This window comes from Furipterus horrens, unplaced genomic scaffold, assembly GCF_987537825.1.
Source record: "Furipterus horrens unplaced genomic scaffold, mFurHor1.1.pri manual_scaffold_6, whole genome shotgun sequence".
In the NCBI taxonomy this organism is placed as follows: Eukaryota; Metazoa; Chordata; class Mammalia; order Chiroptera; family Furipteridae; genus Furipterus; species Furipterus horrens.
Genome location: NW_028327176.1, coordinates 91,816,072 through 91,834,611, shown reverse-complemented (window position 1 = coordinate 91,834,611; position 18,540 = coordinate 91,816,072). Strand labels below are relative to the sequence as shown.

The 18,540-nt window shown below is 40.9% G+C and overlaps 1 protein-coding gene across 1 annotated transcript in view; it reads left to right on the top strand.

The window, feature by feature from the left end:
• BTBD9 (BTB domain containing 9) overlaps positions 1-18,540 on the top strand; it is a 479,622-nt gene that overhangs the window by 385,999 nt on the left and 75,083 nt on the right. The window contains exon 9 of the mRNA XM_090280431.1: positions 14,956-15,063. Coding sequence (XP_090136557.1) covers positions 14,956-15,063 — 108 coding nt within the window. The remainder of the gene's footprint in view (positions 1-14,955; positions 15,064-18,540) is intronic.

Here is an 18,540-nt window from a genome sequence, read left to right as displayed (position 1 = left end):
TAAAAGGTGATGGAAGGAGACTCAACTTGGGGTGGTGAGCACAGACTACAATATACAAATGATGTATTATATTGAATAGAATTGTACACTTGAAACCTACATAATTTTATTAACCAATGTCACTCCACTGAATTCAATAAAAATTTTAAAAATAAAATAAAAAGAAAATCAAATGATAGTTAAAAAAAAAAAAGAAAGATGCTGTACAGGATGAGGTTACCCGGGTTTTGTGAGAAGGATTTATCTGTAGCTCCCTCTCCATTTCCCATCCTCCTTTCCTGTCCTGCTCCCATGTCTCCTTCAGTTCAACTCAGTGGGGCTTGTGATATGCTGGAGACCATGAGGAACACCAAGACCATAGTCCCTGTACTCTACACATGTGCACTCACGGTGCTTCCTCCTGAAAGCTGAAGGGAAGGGACATTGGATGATGTTAGGCAGGGAACCTGGAGCCAGGTAATACTCTGCTCCCTGCCTGTTGGATGAAGGCTCACACTGGGGCCATTTTATAGAAGTCATAACTGTAAGTAAAGACCCATGGAGTAAAATCCCCAACACTCAGCTGGTAGATTAGTGAGCTCTGAGCTCTTTAACACGCCTGTCCCTTCTTCTCACTTCCTAATAATTTCATAGATTTGGAGACAGGGAACAGAAAAAATGCAAATGCATATTGCCAATAGCTGCTAACAGATAATACCGATTCTGGCCTTTTAAAATTACAACAGCCCGTAATAGCCTGACCAGCAAATGAAGCTGAAAGTGAGCAGGGCTTTATACCTGGAGAGATGAGCCCTGTGGTCTGGGCAGGCCCTCTGCATTTCTGCCTCTTGCCCGTCCTTTTTTGATCCTGCTGGTGAGCCAAATTAGGCAAGTCTCACTGATTGTGTATCCGGGTCATGATGAGGAAGCTGCTGAGATCAAGGAAGATGGCCTTGTGTGGTGGGGGAAATTGACGATACCAAATTTAAACCAGGGGAAAGATCTGTAAAAGCTGCATACCTGCTTAGTGTGTCATTGCGGGAAAGGTCTGTAACGTAATGAGGCTTCACCTTTTAAAATGTAGCAAGACCATTTGAAAAGGTTCCCAATATTTTTGATGCCAACATCTTGCTTAAGAAAGGGGTTACATTGGAAAGAGTCACCTTGAAAAATAGAAGAAAACGGCCCATCTCGTCAAGGGTTGTTTGGCCTGGACGTAATTTCCTCATATAGTCACATTAAAAACATAAAATGAAAGAGATTTCATCAAAGTGGAATGTTAGAATGAAATCTAGACCATAAGCCTAGGCCAAAACTTATTTATTAATAAAGCATTTGCTAAGTGATTGAATAATCTATAAAAAGATTGCTTGTTCAGTGTTTAATCCCTGTAAGAAAATTAACCAAGTAACTTAAAAAACTAGATTTGCATTGAAAGCAGGAAATGTGCTGATTATAAATTGTTTTTTTCCAAACGTGATAATGTAATGCAAAAACAGTTTGAGACCAGTGAGGTGTGTGTGAATGCGAGGTGGGGTTATGATTAGCTGTTCACCGTTTAGTCCCCACTCAGTGCTTATGGCATCTTGCAGCTGCAGCCATGCTGTTGGGCAGTGTGGTATTACCTTTCATGTTATCTCCTAATGGTGGTCTCAGTTAGCTCTTACAAGTTGGTAGTTTTGTATTTACTCATACTGTTGGAAAGTTTTGTCCTTTCTAGCTGTCCATATAGCCATAGCATGCAGGCATATTCTTCATCAACATTTCTCTACTTTCATATAATTTACCTGGATTATACTATATTGAATGTAAGATTTGATGGAGAGAAAGCCCCACCTTTCATCCCCCCTTTGTCATTTTGTCATGAATCAGCCTACACAGTGGACCCCAGGTGTATACTTTGTCATCTCCCCACTTTCTGTCATCCTGGAGCTTCAGTGACTAAACACAAAAACTACACATGCCGGACAACCCAGAGCTTGCACTTGTCCTTCCCCTCCCCAGTTCTAAAAGAAGATTGTTCACTGGTGCCATTATTCCTTCCTCTCTTAGACAAATCACCCCCTGTGTCCAAGATGAGAAAATAAACAATATCAAACAGGACATACACTCTCTGATGTCCAGTGACTAACCTGTTTCCCAAGATCCTATTCCGTTTGGCGAGCAGCCTGTATTTCCCTACTCCTGCCTGTTGCAAGAGGCTGGTGATCCCTTTGTCCTGAAAGGCTGTGGCCCACTTAGAGGCAGGGTGCCCGTGGTGGCAGCTATTCGGGAGTTCTCATGTCTGGACCCTGCAGAGCGGCCACCTGGCCCAATTCACACACTTCTGATAAAGCCTTGTTACGCGGTCCCAGGCTCCTGCTGAGAATCTCATCTTGGACTTGCAGACCTCCAGCAGCTCTTCTCAGCTTGATCTTGCTTCCTACCCTAGGAGGAAGCTACATAATTGAACCCTGTCACAGCCAACAATGAGGAACCCGCTCATCTCTGGGCAAATCCCTGCTTCTCGCCGGTAAAGTTGTTCCTCTGAACCCGTATCAGTTCTTTCTGGCAGCTGTTTCGGGCTCTCTCCTGCCTCTGAAGAACAGAAATTAGAACAGAACCCCTAACACAATGTTTGCCTTTCTGCTCCTCACTCAGAAGAGTGAGAACTGGCATCTTCTCAATGAGGTGAAATACTGACATTTCCATTTGTGTCCACAAGTTCTTACCTTCCTCCCTCGCCTTCATGCCCCTTGCATCTGTTCTTTCGCCTCATGACCTCTAGCCCCTCTCTATTCTGGAAGTTAGTGAGCTCCCTCTGACCCCACTTAACTCCTCAACAGCCTAGATGGCACATGTGTTCTTACTGGCCCTTCATTTGCCTGGCCCCGCACTGCATCCTCCTTGTCACTGCTGACACTGCTGTCTTCTTTACTGCTGCCTCGGTGCCACTGCTGAAGGGAGTGCTGACCTGTGCTGATGTTCCATCTGCAAGCCCCTCCCTGTGGCTCAGCTGGCCCCACCAGGCCGCTCCAAAGCCTGCTTTGCCTTTCCGCCCCGCATTGCAGCCCGCCCACTCTCTGTTCTGCGAAGAACCTTCTTGCGTGCTTGAATGAAAAGACTACCATCCAGAATGGGCATCCTCACCATCCCCGTTCTCCCCCTCACTGTCTCTCTGGTCCTGTAGCCATCTTGACATCCTCGTCATCCTCGTCGTCCTTATTATCTGAACATCTAGTCTTCGTTGGGTGCCCTTTCTGTCTCATGCACTGTGCCAGGAGCTTGTCTTAGGCCCTTTTGACTCCAAGCTGCAGAAATCATAAATGGTGACTTTATGACAATAGCTGGCAGATTTCTCATGGAACACTAGGGCAGAAACTCTGATAAACCCTCATAGGAGCTAAAAATCAGATGTTGTAATCCTGCCAGGGGCCCAGATGACCCTCAGCCGCATCATCTTTCTTTATTCACTTCTCACTGTAGATGACTTTTTTTGCTTCTCTGATGAAAGAGAATCAACGCAGAATGCCTGCATTTTTATCTTCTCATTTTAAGTGAACAGGGTCAATTAAGCTAGAATATCACATAATTCTAAATTTTTTAGAGGAAATATGATTGGTCTAGCATGGGTTGTATTTCTTCCTAGAATGCAGTTATGTCTACAAACCAAGCTCATGAACCCCCATAAACAGCCCCAAAGAGAGGAGTTATTATATAACGGACAGATATGCCATAAAACAAAACCAAAAACAACTTCTACTGCATGCATTGTTGCAGAGAATTATAAAATGTTAGAACTGGAAGAGCCTTAGACACTGTTAAATCTAGCTCCTTAATTTCACAAGTGATGAAACAACTGAAGTGACTTACCTAACATCACTTAATCAGTACTCAGTAAATATTTGTTGACTTGTTGAATGGCAGACAATTATTTCTAAAGAACCTAATTTCTGAAGATCTTTAACAAAAAATAGTCTATACAAACTTTTGAGGTCAGATTTGATTTTAACTTGATGATAAGTTATTCTTATATTACTAGTACCCTGGCAGTTTATCTTCCCTTCATGGTGTGTTTTCACCCAAATGAGGAAACTACAACAGCAACAGTCAGGACCCCAGAACTTCCAGTGGCGTCTCCTTCAAACGATGGACAATTAGAAACAAGCAAAACAGACCCTTGCTGCTGGTCCAAAAGACACGCCATTGTGTGGAGAAGCTGTTGATCTCAACTGTTAAACCTCAGCCATTGTTCACAGTCTGGCACAGAATTAATCCCTTAAGAAAGGGATGAAAAAAACGCCATTCAGCACAACATAGTTTGTCATTGCATGCATAATGCAGACTTTCCAATTAAAATGCTACAATTTGGAAACTTTCTTCACAGACTGATGAGAGAGCAATTATTTTAAAGAAGGGAAAACTCAGTCCACTGGGTTTGCCTGAAGTCACTTCTAACTCAAGCCGCAAAGACAAGGTTTGAAAACATATTCACTATTGAATTTTGTATCAAAACACCAGTGAGGAGAGCAATTAGTTGCTGTAAACTGAACCCCGGTAATCAATGAATGGTATGCAGCCAGCCAGTGCATTTATGGAAGATGCAGGCAAAATCACATCTGTTAATCAATTTTAAAAAGCCCAGCATTTTCCTGCTTTTAAGGGAGACTCCACCATGAAAATAAGGGAAGATGGAGGAGACATTTCACATCACCACACCACCGGGCATTCCATGCAGCGCTTGTTAGGTAGAGGGGTTGGTGGCAACAGCTAAACACAGATGCAGTCTGCAGTGATAGATCTTTTTTCAGCCGGTCTTGGAAATGGCGTCTGATGTATGGTGGAGAGGTGAGATGTGGGGCATGTGTTCAGGGAGCTGCTCTCAGTTAAGGTCAGAGGGAGTGTGTCTGTCCCCGACGGACGAGCTCACTGAGCAAAAGTTCTTCAGCAGATTAGCCAGCCGTTCTGTGTTGCAGGTAGAAAGACGTCGGGCAGACTTTGCTGGCAGGGAAAGAAGTGAAGGGAGTTGGTGGGCTTTGCTGTTGTGCCTTATTAGAACAAAATTCCTCTGCATGGAAAAAATAAATTGAGCCAGTTTTCCCTTTACTGTCCTTAAGCTGTGCTTGTTTTTTTCACTTGGATCAACAAAGATTTTCATTCCTGGCTAAGCCTAAATTCCAAGTAAATAAGTATCCTGGCACATGAAATTAGAATCTCTCTTAAAAACTCCAAAGCGTAGGTAAGTCTGCGCCCTCGGCTTGATAACCTCAGATCCATCAATGTCCCTTTTCCACTCAAGAGTCACCATGACCCCCATTTCCAGCCCCCAGGGACTCTTAATAGAGGAATAGAGAGGAGATGTTTCAACCAGTATATGCATTTGGCTGCTGTTCAGAAAAAAGTCTTTAGGCCAGGAGAAATTACTGAGGTAAAGATCGACAGACTAGGCTAATAAAAATTAATATCTTCAGCATTCTGACTATGATAGGCAGTGAATTAATATCCTTAAAATATAGAGGGCATCTTGTAAGTCATTAACAAAAGAATAAATATAAGTAGAAAATGGGTAAAATGTTCAAGTTCAGTGATAAGTAAAAAGCTGCAAATTAAAGTACATAATAAGATATGTTTCATCTATCAAATTGGCAGTGTTTTTAAAGATAATGCACAGTCCCGGTAGCAATACACAGAGCCAGGATTGTGATCCACTGCTGCTGGTGTGGGTGTAAATTGGCGCAGACTTTTGTTTGGGGGACAGTGAGAGGCGTGCAGCTACTTTCCAGTACATGTCAAGGCCTCACATGCTCTGCTTCAAGAGTTTCACTTACAGAAACTTTCAAAAGCAATAACAGTAGATTTAGCTTATAAGAGTGTGCATCACAGAGTTTTCATAACAATGCAATATTATTAACTATCTAAGTGCCTAATAATAAGAGACTGATTAAATAAATCATGGGATATCCATACAGTGAAATTCTATGAAGCCAGTACATATGATGAGGAAGAATACTTGATGATACAAAAATAGGTATTCATAATAGATCATAAAGTAAAACAAGCAAGTTATAAATAATTTGAACTATTTATGTGTTTACAAAATTACTGGAATTATAGCTGATCTCCATTTTAATAATTTACTTTGAAATAATTTGGAAGGCTTTATAAAATAAGCTACTTTGGGACACAACATGCACAACTTTAAAGATTCTTTTAATATGCTGTCACTCCAAGAATCTTTATTAGAATGTCTTCCTCTTTATCTTCAACATATCCCACATCCTCAGGGCAGTCTTTTCTCATGAAATATTTTGAGACCTGGTTAGATTCTGCTCCAAAAGGGGCTGATTATTTTAATTTGGGTACACTGATAGGACCATTAACTCATTATTTTCCAGAAGCATAGGGATTATGATAACCTGGCTCTCCATAAATAATCCAAATAATCTATTGGGGAAATAGCCTCAACATTGTCTCCCAAAATGCCTGTTACCAGAACTGTTAAGTAAAGAGGATGATGGATAAATTTGAAATTTTTTCCTGGTTTTAATCTACTCTGGTAGAGTTATAAATGATTTCAGCCCAGAACATGTATGAAAAATACACTAGGAGCAGGGCACAGGTTTGGAGTAGAATTTTTTTAAAGAAAATTATCAGTGGTCTTTCTAAAAGTCTTATAATCATCTTGAGAACCATATAAACATAGAAGCAAAAATTATACTTTTAGAAGTTACTCAACATAAATATAAATTAGCATAGGCTAACTGCATAAAAGTGCTGAGAGACTATAATAATATTTGAGGAAATGGCTGATGAGGGAAATGATTCCCTTTCTTATCAGGCAAGCTGATAAGAGTATAAGTATCGGACACTTAAAAGAAAAATAACAATAGGGTGAAATCCTGTCTGATTCATTCAGAGTACTTTGAGGGAATAAATACTAGGTAAATTAAAGGGAATCAGTTGGTATAATCTATTTATGTTTTCCAAAACCTTTTAATAGTTTTCTCTACTCAAAAGATGAATTCCAAAATATTAGGCATTGTGGATTTAGTCATGAGAGCAAATATATATTTCAGTTATATATTTACATATAATTGAAAACAGGAACAAAGGGTAAAAGGAAAAAGAACACAGTGGCATTTCTAATCCTCAACAATGGCTTTATAGGTGACACTAAACAGAACCTTGTATATACAAAGGATTTTCATTGCTATATTAATGAGAAATAATATGAACTACTTTTGTAGAGTGATAGGTCACCAGCTGTAAATTATGACCCAGATGTACTGGGAGTAAAGAAGCCATTTGGCAGAGGGATTACAGAAACAGGCTTTGGTCAGAACACCAGGTTGGAACCTGGTACCCACCATCACTAACTGTTTGAGTTTAGACAAGTTACTTAACAGCTTTAAGCCTCACTTTCAGTATCTAATTTGATGAGAATAATAATGCTTGCTAAGAGGATTTTTCAAAGGATTTAATAAGATACATTGTCTAGAGCACTTAATGTAGGCCCTGGGCCACAGTAAGCGTTGAAGAATTGTTGGCTGTTATGATTATAACAATCATTATTATTTGTTATTACAAATAATTCATTTGCTCAGCAAACATTCATTAAGTGTAGGCTCTGTGTGAGACATTGTGCCAAGTACTGGGTATAGAAAAACCCAAATGGGAGGGTCCAAGATGGCAGCAGAATAAGTGGAAATTACAGTCAGCTCATCCCAGGATCAAACTGGAATAACAACTAAAATATAGAAAAATTAACTTGAATAACCAACTGAAGACTAGCTGAACAGAAATCTTTTAACCAAAGATTTACAGAAGAAGTCACATCGAGACTGGTAGGAAGGGCGGAGGTGTGGGTAAAGGGCTGGCCCCACTCTTACAGGTGGCAGCTGAGAATCTGGAGGGATACCTCAGTGGCAGTGATTTCCCCATAAGAAGCATGTGATCTTAACCCACACTGGGCTCCCCAGCCCAAAGCACCAGAGCCTGGAAGAGGTGCCCATATACCATCTGGCTGTGAAAATCAGCAGGGATTCTCTCTGCTAGGGAGATACAGCAGTCTGCTAGAAACCCAAGCACTCTCTTAGAGGCTCAGCACACAAAATCCGTTTGTAACAACTCACCCTGGGCTGTGGCCAAGGGCGGGCACAGTGGATGAGAGTCATGTAAGAAGAGGCTGGGGTTGTGGCTCTGGGGAGAGGGCTGAAAGGACAGTTGCCAGGGTTCCTGTGCTGAATCCCTCTCCCACACAGCAGACTCCACCTTTCTTGGTTGGAGCACTCCCCTCCTTAGCGCATCAGCCTCAGGGGGATGCAATAGCCCCTCTCTCTGGACTCCCTGTCCCTTCACCCTGTGGAGTTCACACCCTGCAGAGGAGTCAGCTGCCTAGGTCAGGGTGTAGAGGTCTAGGCAGACTCAGGGGCTATCAGTAACTGAGTGTGTGGTTGTGGGAAGGGTGGAGCATTCCCCCCACATTCTGATTAGCTGGTCTAGTGCCCTTCCCTCAGAGGAAATCCACTTGCCCTGCCTTCCAGGCTCTTAGTGGTTCTACCCTCCCAGCTCCAGCTGAACTTGGAGTCCCCAGAAGGTCTGGGCAGAATCTAGGGCAGATGAGTTGTGTAGCTCTGAGGAAGGGACCATTCCCCCCATCTTCCCAGAGAGCCTGACTGGAGCCTCCCTCTCACAGGAGATCCACTAGCCCCACCCTCCTCCCTTCCAGCATCCCTGCTACACTGAACTTGGGTTCTCCTGGTGGTCCAGGCAGAATCTGGGACAGACTGAGTTGTGTGCCTCTAGGATAGGGGCCATTTTTTCCATGAACATTGGACTGATACAGAGCCCTTTCTTCGCATGGTCAAATTTTGGTCTCTTTGGGCATGATAAAATCGGCTGGCCTCACCCTAATGACTCCGTGAGACCCCACCCCACCACAAAGGTCTGTGGGCACCTGGCAGATGGCAGCTAGACTTGATATACCCTGGGACTTCAGCTGAGTGGGCTCAGACCCAGCACTAGCACCGAGTTTGAACTTATATTAATCTTGTGAACACCGCTCACCACTACCTAGTGACTTACTGAGAACCTACCTCATGCAACTTGAGTACTGCCAGAGGCTCGTTCAGTGGCTGAGCCTAATAGGCAGCCAACAGGCAGAGGCAGGCAGAGATAGATCACAGGGCACGCTGAGCCTTTTGCCGACATGCCCCCTTGACTTGGTGCTGGTGGAAGCTGGCCTTAGTGCACAACTTGTTCCTTCCAGTGCACAGCCAGGCCAAGCTTAGGCAGCCACAAACTGTGGATCACTTTGTAGTTCCAGACAGGTTGCCCAGGGCCAGTCACAGCAGTACCTAACATTGACTTGCCCAGAGTCCCTCCCAACAGGCCCCAGAACCAACACGCAGTGGCAAGCTTCAGACATCAGAGCAGGATCCAATTAGCTTCACAAACAGCGTATCTAATGAGAGATCTCATCAGGCACCAGACCCGACTGAGGTGAATTCCATTTCATGTGGTCAGCATCTGTACAATAGTTCATACACTGAGGTTGCAGTTGGCCCACGAAGTCAGCCAGCCTGAGGATTGACCTCAAGTACAAATGGGCCAGTAGTAATTAAGACTAGGTTACAATAGGAGGGCTCACATATTCCACACAAGGGACATTTCTGGGGCACTCAGCTCAGGTGATCAAGGAGACTGTTCCACTGGGTCCAACAGGACACCCACTACATAAGGCAGCGCTCCCAAGACTGGGAGAAATACCAGGTATACCCAGTACATAAAAACAAACACAAAGAGGCAGCCAAAATGGGGAGATAAACAGGTCCCCAATGAAAGAAGAGGAGAAAAATTTTTTTTAATTGTTAAATGAAATGGAGGCAAGCAATTACAGAATATAGAGTTCAAAAGAAATGGTTATAAGGCTGCTGAAGGAATGTAGTGAGAACTTTAACAGCATGAAAAAGGACATAGGAACCATAAAAAAGAACCAGTCAGAAATGAAGAATACAATATATGAAGTGAAGAACACATTAGAAAGAATAAACAGCAATTTGAAAGACAGGGTAAAAGAAAACCAATCAGAGAAGCCAAAAGAAAAATAATTTTAAAAAATCAGGATAGTTTAAGGGACCTTTGGGACACCATGAAGCCTAACAACATCCACGTTGTAGGGATACCAGAAGGAGAAGAGAGAGAGCAAGGGATCTAGAACCTGTTTGAAGAAATGATGACTAAGAACTTCCTTAACCTGGTGAAGAAAAAGGCAAACAAGTCCAGGAAGTGAATAGGGTCCCAAACAGGATGAATCCAAAGAGGCCAACAGCAAAAACGTCATATTTAAGATGGCAAAGGCTAAAGACAAAGAGAGAATCTTAAAAGCGGCAAGAGAAGAATCATTAGTTTCCTACAAGGGAGCACCCGTAAGACCATCACCTAATTTCTCGACAGAAACGTGTTAGGCCAGAAGGGATTGGCATGAAATATTCAAAGTGATAAAAAGCAAGGACCTACAACCAAGACTACTTTACCCAGCAAGGCTATAATTTAAAGTGGAAGTAGAAATAAACTTTCCAGACAAGGTAAAGCTAAAGGTGTTCATTACCACCAAACCAGAAATGTTAAAGAATCTTCTTTAAGAGCAACAAATAGAAAAAATACAGAGGACTATAGTTATAAAGGCTAAAATAACAATACACATACATACCAACAATCACTTTAAATATAAATTGATTCAATGATCCAGTCAAAAGACAGGACACCTGAATTGATAAGAAAACAAGACCCATATATATGCTGTCTACAATAGACCCACCTCAAAATGAAAGATCAAGTACTCAGACTAAAAGAAAAGGGCTAGAAAAAAATATTTCATGCAAATGGAAATGAAAAACAAAGCTGGGGCCGCAGTACTTGTATCAGACAAAATAGACTTTAAAAGGAAGGATATAATAAAAGACAAAGAAGGACACTATATAATGATAAATCAATCAATCCACCAAGAGGCTATAAAGTTTATAAACATTTATGCACCCAACATAGGAGCACCTAAATACATAAGTAAATCTTGATGGACATAAAGGGAGAGATTGACAGTAATACAGTCATAGTAGGGTATTATAACACCTCATTGACATCAATGGATAGATCTTCCAGACAGAAAATCAACAAGGAGACAGCGACTTTAAATGGCACACTAGATCAGATGGATTTAATTGATAGCTTCAAAACATTGCTCTCCAAAGCAGCAGAATATACATTCTCTTCAACTGTACATTGAACGTTTTCTAGGATAAACTACATATTAGGACACAACACAAGTCTCAATAAATTTAAGAAGATTAAAATCATATTAAGCATCTTCTCTGACCTTAATAGTATGAAACTAGAAATCAGTCACAAGAAAAACACTGAAAAACACCCAAAGCCATGGAGGCTAAACAACATGTTACTAAACAATGAATGGGTTAAAAAAGAGATCAAGGAAAAAAATCAAAAGATACTTTGAAACAACACTGGCTGGTTGGGTCAGCAGGCTGGAGCAACTACCCATGTGACCAAATGTTGCAAGTCCGATCCCTGGACAGGGTACATTCACTTGTAGGTTCAGTGCTTCATTGGAGCACATATGGGATGCAACCAATCAATGTTTCTCTCTCTATATAACCACCACCCCCCTTTCTCTCTCCAAAATCAATAAACATAACCTTGGGTGAGGATTTTTTTAAGATACCTTGTAACAAATGAAAATGGGGCTATCTGTAATAGTGTAAACAATAAAAACAATGTCAAAAAGGAAAAAAGAAAATGAGAACAAAACAACCAGAAGCCTATGGGACACAGCAAAAGCAGTCCGAAGGGAGGAGTCCATAGCATTACAGGCCTATCTCAAGAAACAAGAAAATCTCAAATGATCTAACTTTGCACTTAAAGGAACTAGAAAAATGAAACATCAAACAAAGCCAACAGTGAGTAGAAAAAGGAAATAATAAAGCTCAAGCAGAAATAAATGAAATAATGTCTTAAAAAAAACAATACAAAGGATCGATAAAGCCAAGAGCTGGTTCTTTGACAAATGTTTATTCAGACTCATGAAGGAAAAAAGAGAGAGGGCCCAAATAAATAAAATCAGAAATGAAAGAGGGAAAGTAAAACCTGACACCGCAGAAATAGAAAGGAATGGAAGAAAATATTACAAATAACTATATGCCAACAGATTGGACAATACAGACGAAATGATAAATCCCTAGAAACATACAGTCTTCCAAACTGAATCAAGAAGAATCAGTAAATATGAATAAACCAATTACAACTAATGAAATTGAAGCATTAATAGAAAAAACTCCGAACAAACAAAAGTCCTGGACTGGATGGCTTCACAGGGAAATTTTACCACACATTCAAAAAAGAACTACCACCTGTCCTTCTCAAACTATTCCAAAAAATTCAAGAGGAAGGAGGACTTTAAAGCTCATTTTACAAGGCCAGCATTAACCTAATTCCAAAACCAGATAAAGACACTACAAAGAAAGAAAATTATAGGCCAGCATCGCTGATGAACATAGATCCTAAAATTCAAAAAAATATCAGCAAACCAGATCCAGCAAAACATTTAAAAGATGATACACCATGATCAAGTGGGCTTTATTCCAGGGATGCAAGGTTGGTACAATATCTTTAAATCAATAAATGTGATACACCACATAAACAATGAAAAATAAAAATAACATGATCATATCATATCAATAGGTGCAGAAAAAGTATTTAATAAAATCCAGCACTCATTTATGATAAAAACTCTCAGCAAAATGGGAATGGAGGAAACATACCTCAGCGTAATAAAGGCCATGTATGAAAAACCCACAGCCAACATCATACTCAGTGGGCTAAAACTAAAAGCATTTTTCTTCAGATCAGGAACAAGACAGGCATGTCAGCTTTCATCACCCTTATTTAACATACTACTAGAAGTCCTAGCCACAGCAATCAGACAAGAAGAAGAAATACAAGGCATCCAGATAGGTTTGATTCCCAGTCAGGGCACCTGCCTGGGTTGCAGGCCAAGTCTCTGGTTGGGGACGTGCAAGAGGCAACCAATTGCACACACTGATGTTTCTGTCCCTCTCTTTCTCCCTCCCTTCCCCTCTCTCTAAAAATAAAATAAATAAAATTGTTAAAAAATGGAACTGTCTTATGACCCAATAATTTTACTTCTGGGAATATATCTGGAGAAACCCAAAACAGTAATTTGAAAGAATATGTGCATCCTTGTGTTCATTGCAAGATTTGGAAGCTGATCATGTGCCCATCAGGAGATGAGTGGATTTAAAAAAAAAAAAAAGCTGTGGTACATTTACACAGTGGAATGCCACACAGCCTAAAAAGGAAGGAAATCTTACATTTTTGCAACACCATGGATGGAGTTGGAGAGCCTTATGCTAGTGAAATGCGCCAGTCAGAGAAAGACAAGTACTGTACCATATGATTTCACTTATACGCGGAATCTAATGAACTAAATAAACAAACAAACAAAATAGAAACAGACTCACAGATACAGAGAGCAGAATGACAGCTGTCAGATGGGAGGAGGGCTAGGGGGCTGGGTGAAAGGTAAAGGGATTAAGCAAAAAAAAGAAAGAAAAGAACAAGAAAACCTCAGCCATGGACAAGTGGGTGGCGATTACTAGAGGGAAGGGGCGTGGGGGCAGGCAGAGGAGGGTGAGGGTTGATAAACCGTGATGAAAGGAGACTTAACTTAGGGTGGTGAGCACAGTACAATATACAAGTGACGTATTATAAAAGTGTGCACTTGAAACCTGTATAATTTTATTAACTAGTGTCACCCCAATAAATTCAATAGAAATTTAAAAATAAATAAGTAAATAAATAAATAAGAAAAACCCTTAAGACATAGGTACTATCTTCAGGGAACTCACTATCTTTCTAGTTGGTGGAGGAAACAAATGTGCATGACCAGCTATAAAACAATAAAGGAGATATCTTGTGTCAGAAGGAGTAATGAGGCTGAGATAGCAGAAAACAGTGAATCCTCACCCCTGTGGCAATGCTAAGCAGAATGCTAGACTGTATTCTGACCCCATATTGCAAAATATAGGTTCTTTTTTTATTCTATTTTTTAAATTGAGGACACACATGCAGTGTACAGATTTTTTTATGCATACCTCGATGAATAGTTACATATACCTACCACCTCAGATCAAAATCAGCACATTTCCAGCATCCTAGAAGGTTCCCTTATACCCTTTCCCAGTCATTACCACCCTCAGAGGTAACCACTTCTTTCATTCCTGTCACCATATATCAATTTTGTCTCTTTTGAGCTTTATGTGAATGGAATCATGTACTTTAGGTTCTTATCTGAGCTAAAAGGTGGGGGAGGCGGGGTGCAGGAGAATAACAAGACCAGATAAGCAATTTCTAAATACTAGGAATGTTTTACTAATGAATATGTTTTCCTGTATATCCAAATCAGGTAATCTTACCAAAGCTATGCAAACAAAAAGTTTGGTAATAGTGACAAGGAACCTAAACATAATTAAGGTTATTGCAACATTACCGATTAATTAGAAAGCACGGATTCCCCTATAAACAGTGGTCTCAGGATGTTACCTTTGGTCAGCGCAGCTGACCAGAGATGAGAGGTGAAAGAATTAGGAAGAGGATTTGCTGGCATCTTTTCCCTGATAAACTGGTCAGAAGAGCTTTGCCACATGGGGGACAGAAGCTGCCTGGCATTGGGTAACCTGTGAAATGAAGTCCTAAGGAGACAAACCTCTTGCTGCAGATTGACTCCACCTTCTCTCAAACTTTCGTTTGGAATTTATTGATACTTACTTTCTTCTGTCCTGAAAGGATGGTGGGGCAAAGGAGACGGGGAGGGAGAGAGCAGGCATGGATTCCCTCGTGCCTGCAGGCTGAGGAAACAGCCAGTGAGAACATTTCACAGCATCCTCATGTTTTCCCTTTGTCCAGGTTATTACTTTGGGACTGTGACGATCGAAGCTATAGCTACTACATTGAGGTTTCCACCAATCAGCAACAATGGACCATGGTGGCCGACAGGACTAAAGTCTCCTGCAAGTAAGTGACATCTTTTGAGGAATTTATTCTAATTTAAATAAGTCTTTCCAGTGGATTCAGTTTCCAGTGAAGACTCACAGAATCACCAAATTTTATCTTGTTTGGAATTTGAAAACATTCTGATGACCCTTTACTTCAGTCTTGACTATTAAGTACTTAGATGAGAATTTACTTTAAATGATCAAACAAGCTCTCCTTTTGTTGTCATTTGAACTTGATTTTTGAATATGGCATTCACCTAAGTAGGAAAAAGAAAGATATTTTCCATACGCAATTTTGCCTTGGGTCCTTTCCCCACATCTCACATTATGCCTTTAGGATTTGTTTCTTCCTTAGAGAATTTTACTGATACAATATATACTTGAGTAGTTATTCTGGACTCTATCCTATTTTCCACCCTCATACCATTCTTGGGGGTAACTCTAAATATTTGTCTCATCTCTGTGTTAGCTACACTGTTATTCAAATTAAGGGAAGCTTGTACCTTGGGTTCTTTCTAGGTGAATGGGGCATGTTTTGCATAGGGTATTGGGTCTGTTTGAGCTTGACCTGGTTGTGGGGGAAGCCAGGAGGAATGATTCTGCTAGTTCTGACCAGCCTAGAATCATGCCTAGAATGAATATGTACATGTGTACATACTCACGTAGCTACTACTTAGATCAAAATTAGTGTCTAGAAGGTTTCCTCCTACCCTTTCCCAGCCATTACCTGAGAAGAGCTTAGTGCTTTTCGGTATAGAACCAGACTCCGAATGGCAAGATAAAGCAAATAGCTGAGATTTTAAAAAATTGAGATAATGATTCACATATCATAAATTTCCCATTTTAAACCATACAATTCTGTGGTTTTTAGTATATTCACCATGCAACCACTACTATCTAGTGTTGTAGAACATTTTCATTATCCCCAAAAGAAACCTGCCATCAGTAGTCTTCCCGTTTCCCTCCAGCTCCCTCAGCCCCAGCACCCAATAATCTGTTTCTATGAATTTGCATATTCTGGGTATTTCATTTATGTGACATCATATAGTAAGTGATCTTTTGCTCCCAGCTTCTTTCACTTAGTATAATATTTTCAAGGTTTATTCGTGTTATAGCATGTATCAACACCTCATTCCTTTTAATAACCAAATAATATTTCATCATATGAAGATATATATATATGTATGTATCATATTTTGCTTATACGTTCATCAGTTGATAAACATTTGAATTATTTCACTTTTAGGCTATTATATATAGTGCTGCTTTGAGCATACTTGTACAAGTCTTTGTGTGAACATCTGTTTTCAGTTCTCTTGGGTACATACCTTGAATTGAAGTAGAATTGCTGGATGATATGGTAAATATGTTTAAGTTTTTTTGGAACTGCCAAACTTTTTCACAACTGAAGCACCATTTTACATTCCCACCAGCAATATATGAGGATTCCAATTTCTCCACATTCTTGCCAGTACTTGTTATTGTCTGCCTCTTGTTCATATCCATCCTAGTGGGAATGAAGTAGTATCTCGTTATGGTTTTGATTTGTATTTTCTTGATGGCTAATGATGTTGAACATCTTTTCATGTACTTATTTGACCAAGATTTTGTAATACTTTTAATGATGCCTTGTTTGATGCAGTGTCTGACACCCTCACTATTATTATAGTATTATCATGTAGGATGTTTATGTTGGTTAGGGTAACACTTGCTACTGTCACAAAGACATTTGCTACTTCAACATTTCAGTGACTTAACACAATAGTTTATTTCTCAGTCATGTAACAGGCAATATGGGTGTTCTGGTTGTCAAGTGGCTCTTCTACAAGGTGATGGAGGAACCCAGGCATCAACCTTCTTGTGGTTCTGCCATCACCTAGGGCCTCAGCAGCATCACCTGCATCTGGCTGGCAGATGGGGAAAGAACAGAGGGAAGGTATATCTGGTTCTGAATAGCCTGGACCTAGGCAGAGCGAATACTCCTTCCACTTGCATTACCCCTGAGAGAACTCGTCAGTTGCCACAATCACAGTAGCAGGGCTGGGAAACATGGTCAGTTCCTGGCTGGGCACAAAGCTTGTCACCATCTCTGCCCTAGCATAAGAAAACTAACAATATTCGATAACTAGTATTCCAGTACTATACATATTTTATCTTATTTGTCCTGAATAAAAAACACCTTATGGAATATTGTCCTCATTTTATAGGGAGAAAATGAAAGGCTCTTTCTACTGTACTGCATTGCCTCCTAGCATTAGTGAAAAAAGCTAAACGAAGATAGATGACGAAAACTAGTAAGTGAGGTGATTAACTAGTTTCCAAGTTCCCAGAACCCTGTTTATACAAGAGGAAGGCCTTCAAGGCCCATGAACAGCTGCCCATTTGTCTTGCCAGAGTCATTGCCCATTGGCTGTACAGCTCACAGGCTAGATCCTCTGCTTCCTCAAAGCTTGTCGCCTTTTACCCATCTTGCTGGTTAGCATCACCCATCTCATCATTTCATGTATACAGATTGGATTTCTCACCTCTTTCTTTTATGTTCCCCTATTGAAGGTGTTCTACAATGTGGTTTTTTTAAATAAGAGTTGGCTGACTACTGACTAGGTACATGTCATAATTATTTTATATTTATTTAAATGGGTTTCTTCTTGATTCAAAAACCCATTCAGACTTCTGGTCAAGATGGCAGCATAGGCAGATCATCTTGCACAACCACATCAAAATTACAACTAAGATGTAGAACAACCATCACTCAGAACCGTCAAAAATTGAGTTGAATGGAAATCTGACAACTGAGGAATTAAAGAAACCACATCCATCCATACTGGTAGAAGGGGCACAGATGTGAAATGGGCTGGTCCCTCACCCATGTGCGATGGATAAAAATTTTGGAGGGATATCCCAGGGGCGAGGAGTGCCAGCCCCACACCAAGCCCCCTGGCCCAGGGTTCCAGTGCCGGGAAGATAAGTCTTCACGACTTCTAGCAGCGAAAACAGCAGGGATTAAGTCAGTGGAAGAAACTTCTAGAGCCCCAAGCAGTCTCTTAAAGAACCCAAACAGAGACTCGCCTACTCAGACTCACTCTGAGCTCCAGCACTGAGGTAGCAACTTGAAAGGCACCAGTGGCATACAGGGAGGAACTGAAGTGTCTGGCATCAAGGCAAGCAGAGGCCACTGTCCTTTTTCTAAACAATCCCTCCACAGAGTCAGCAAGCTGGTACCATATCTGAGACTCCAGAAACCAGGTTAACACTGTTTGACCAGCTTTGGAGATCCCCAGAGACTCTGCCCCATCCAACTTACAGGCACACCCAAGCTACTTCTCCATATGAATGGCTGCTCTTGGCTCCTGCTTCACAACTTCCTAAATCATCTCAAACAAACAACAGCTGGCCTCAGTGAGGCCCAGACCCAGAGATAGCAGGAGTCAGCTTAGATTCACAACTTGGTTTTGCCTGGAAATCTCCAAACCCAGCACAAGTAGGAGCCACCTCA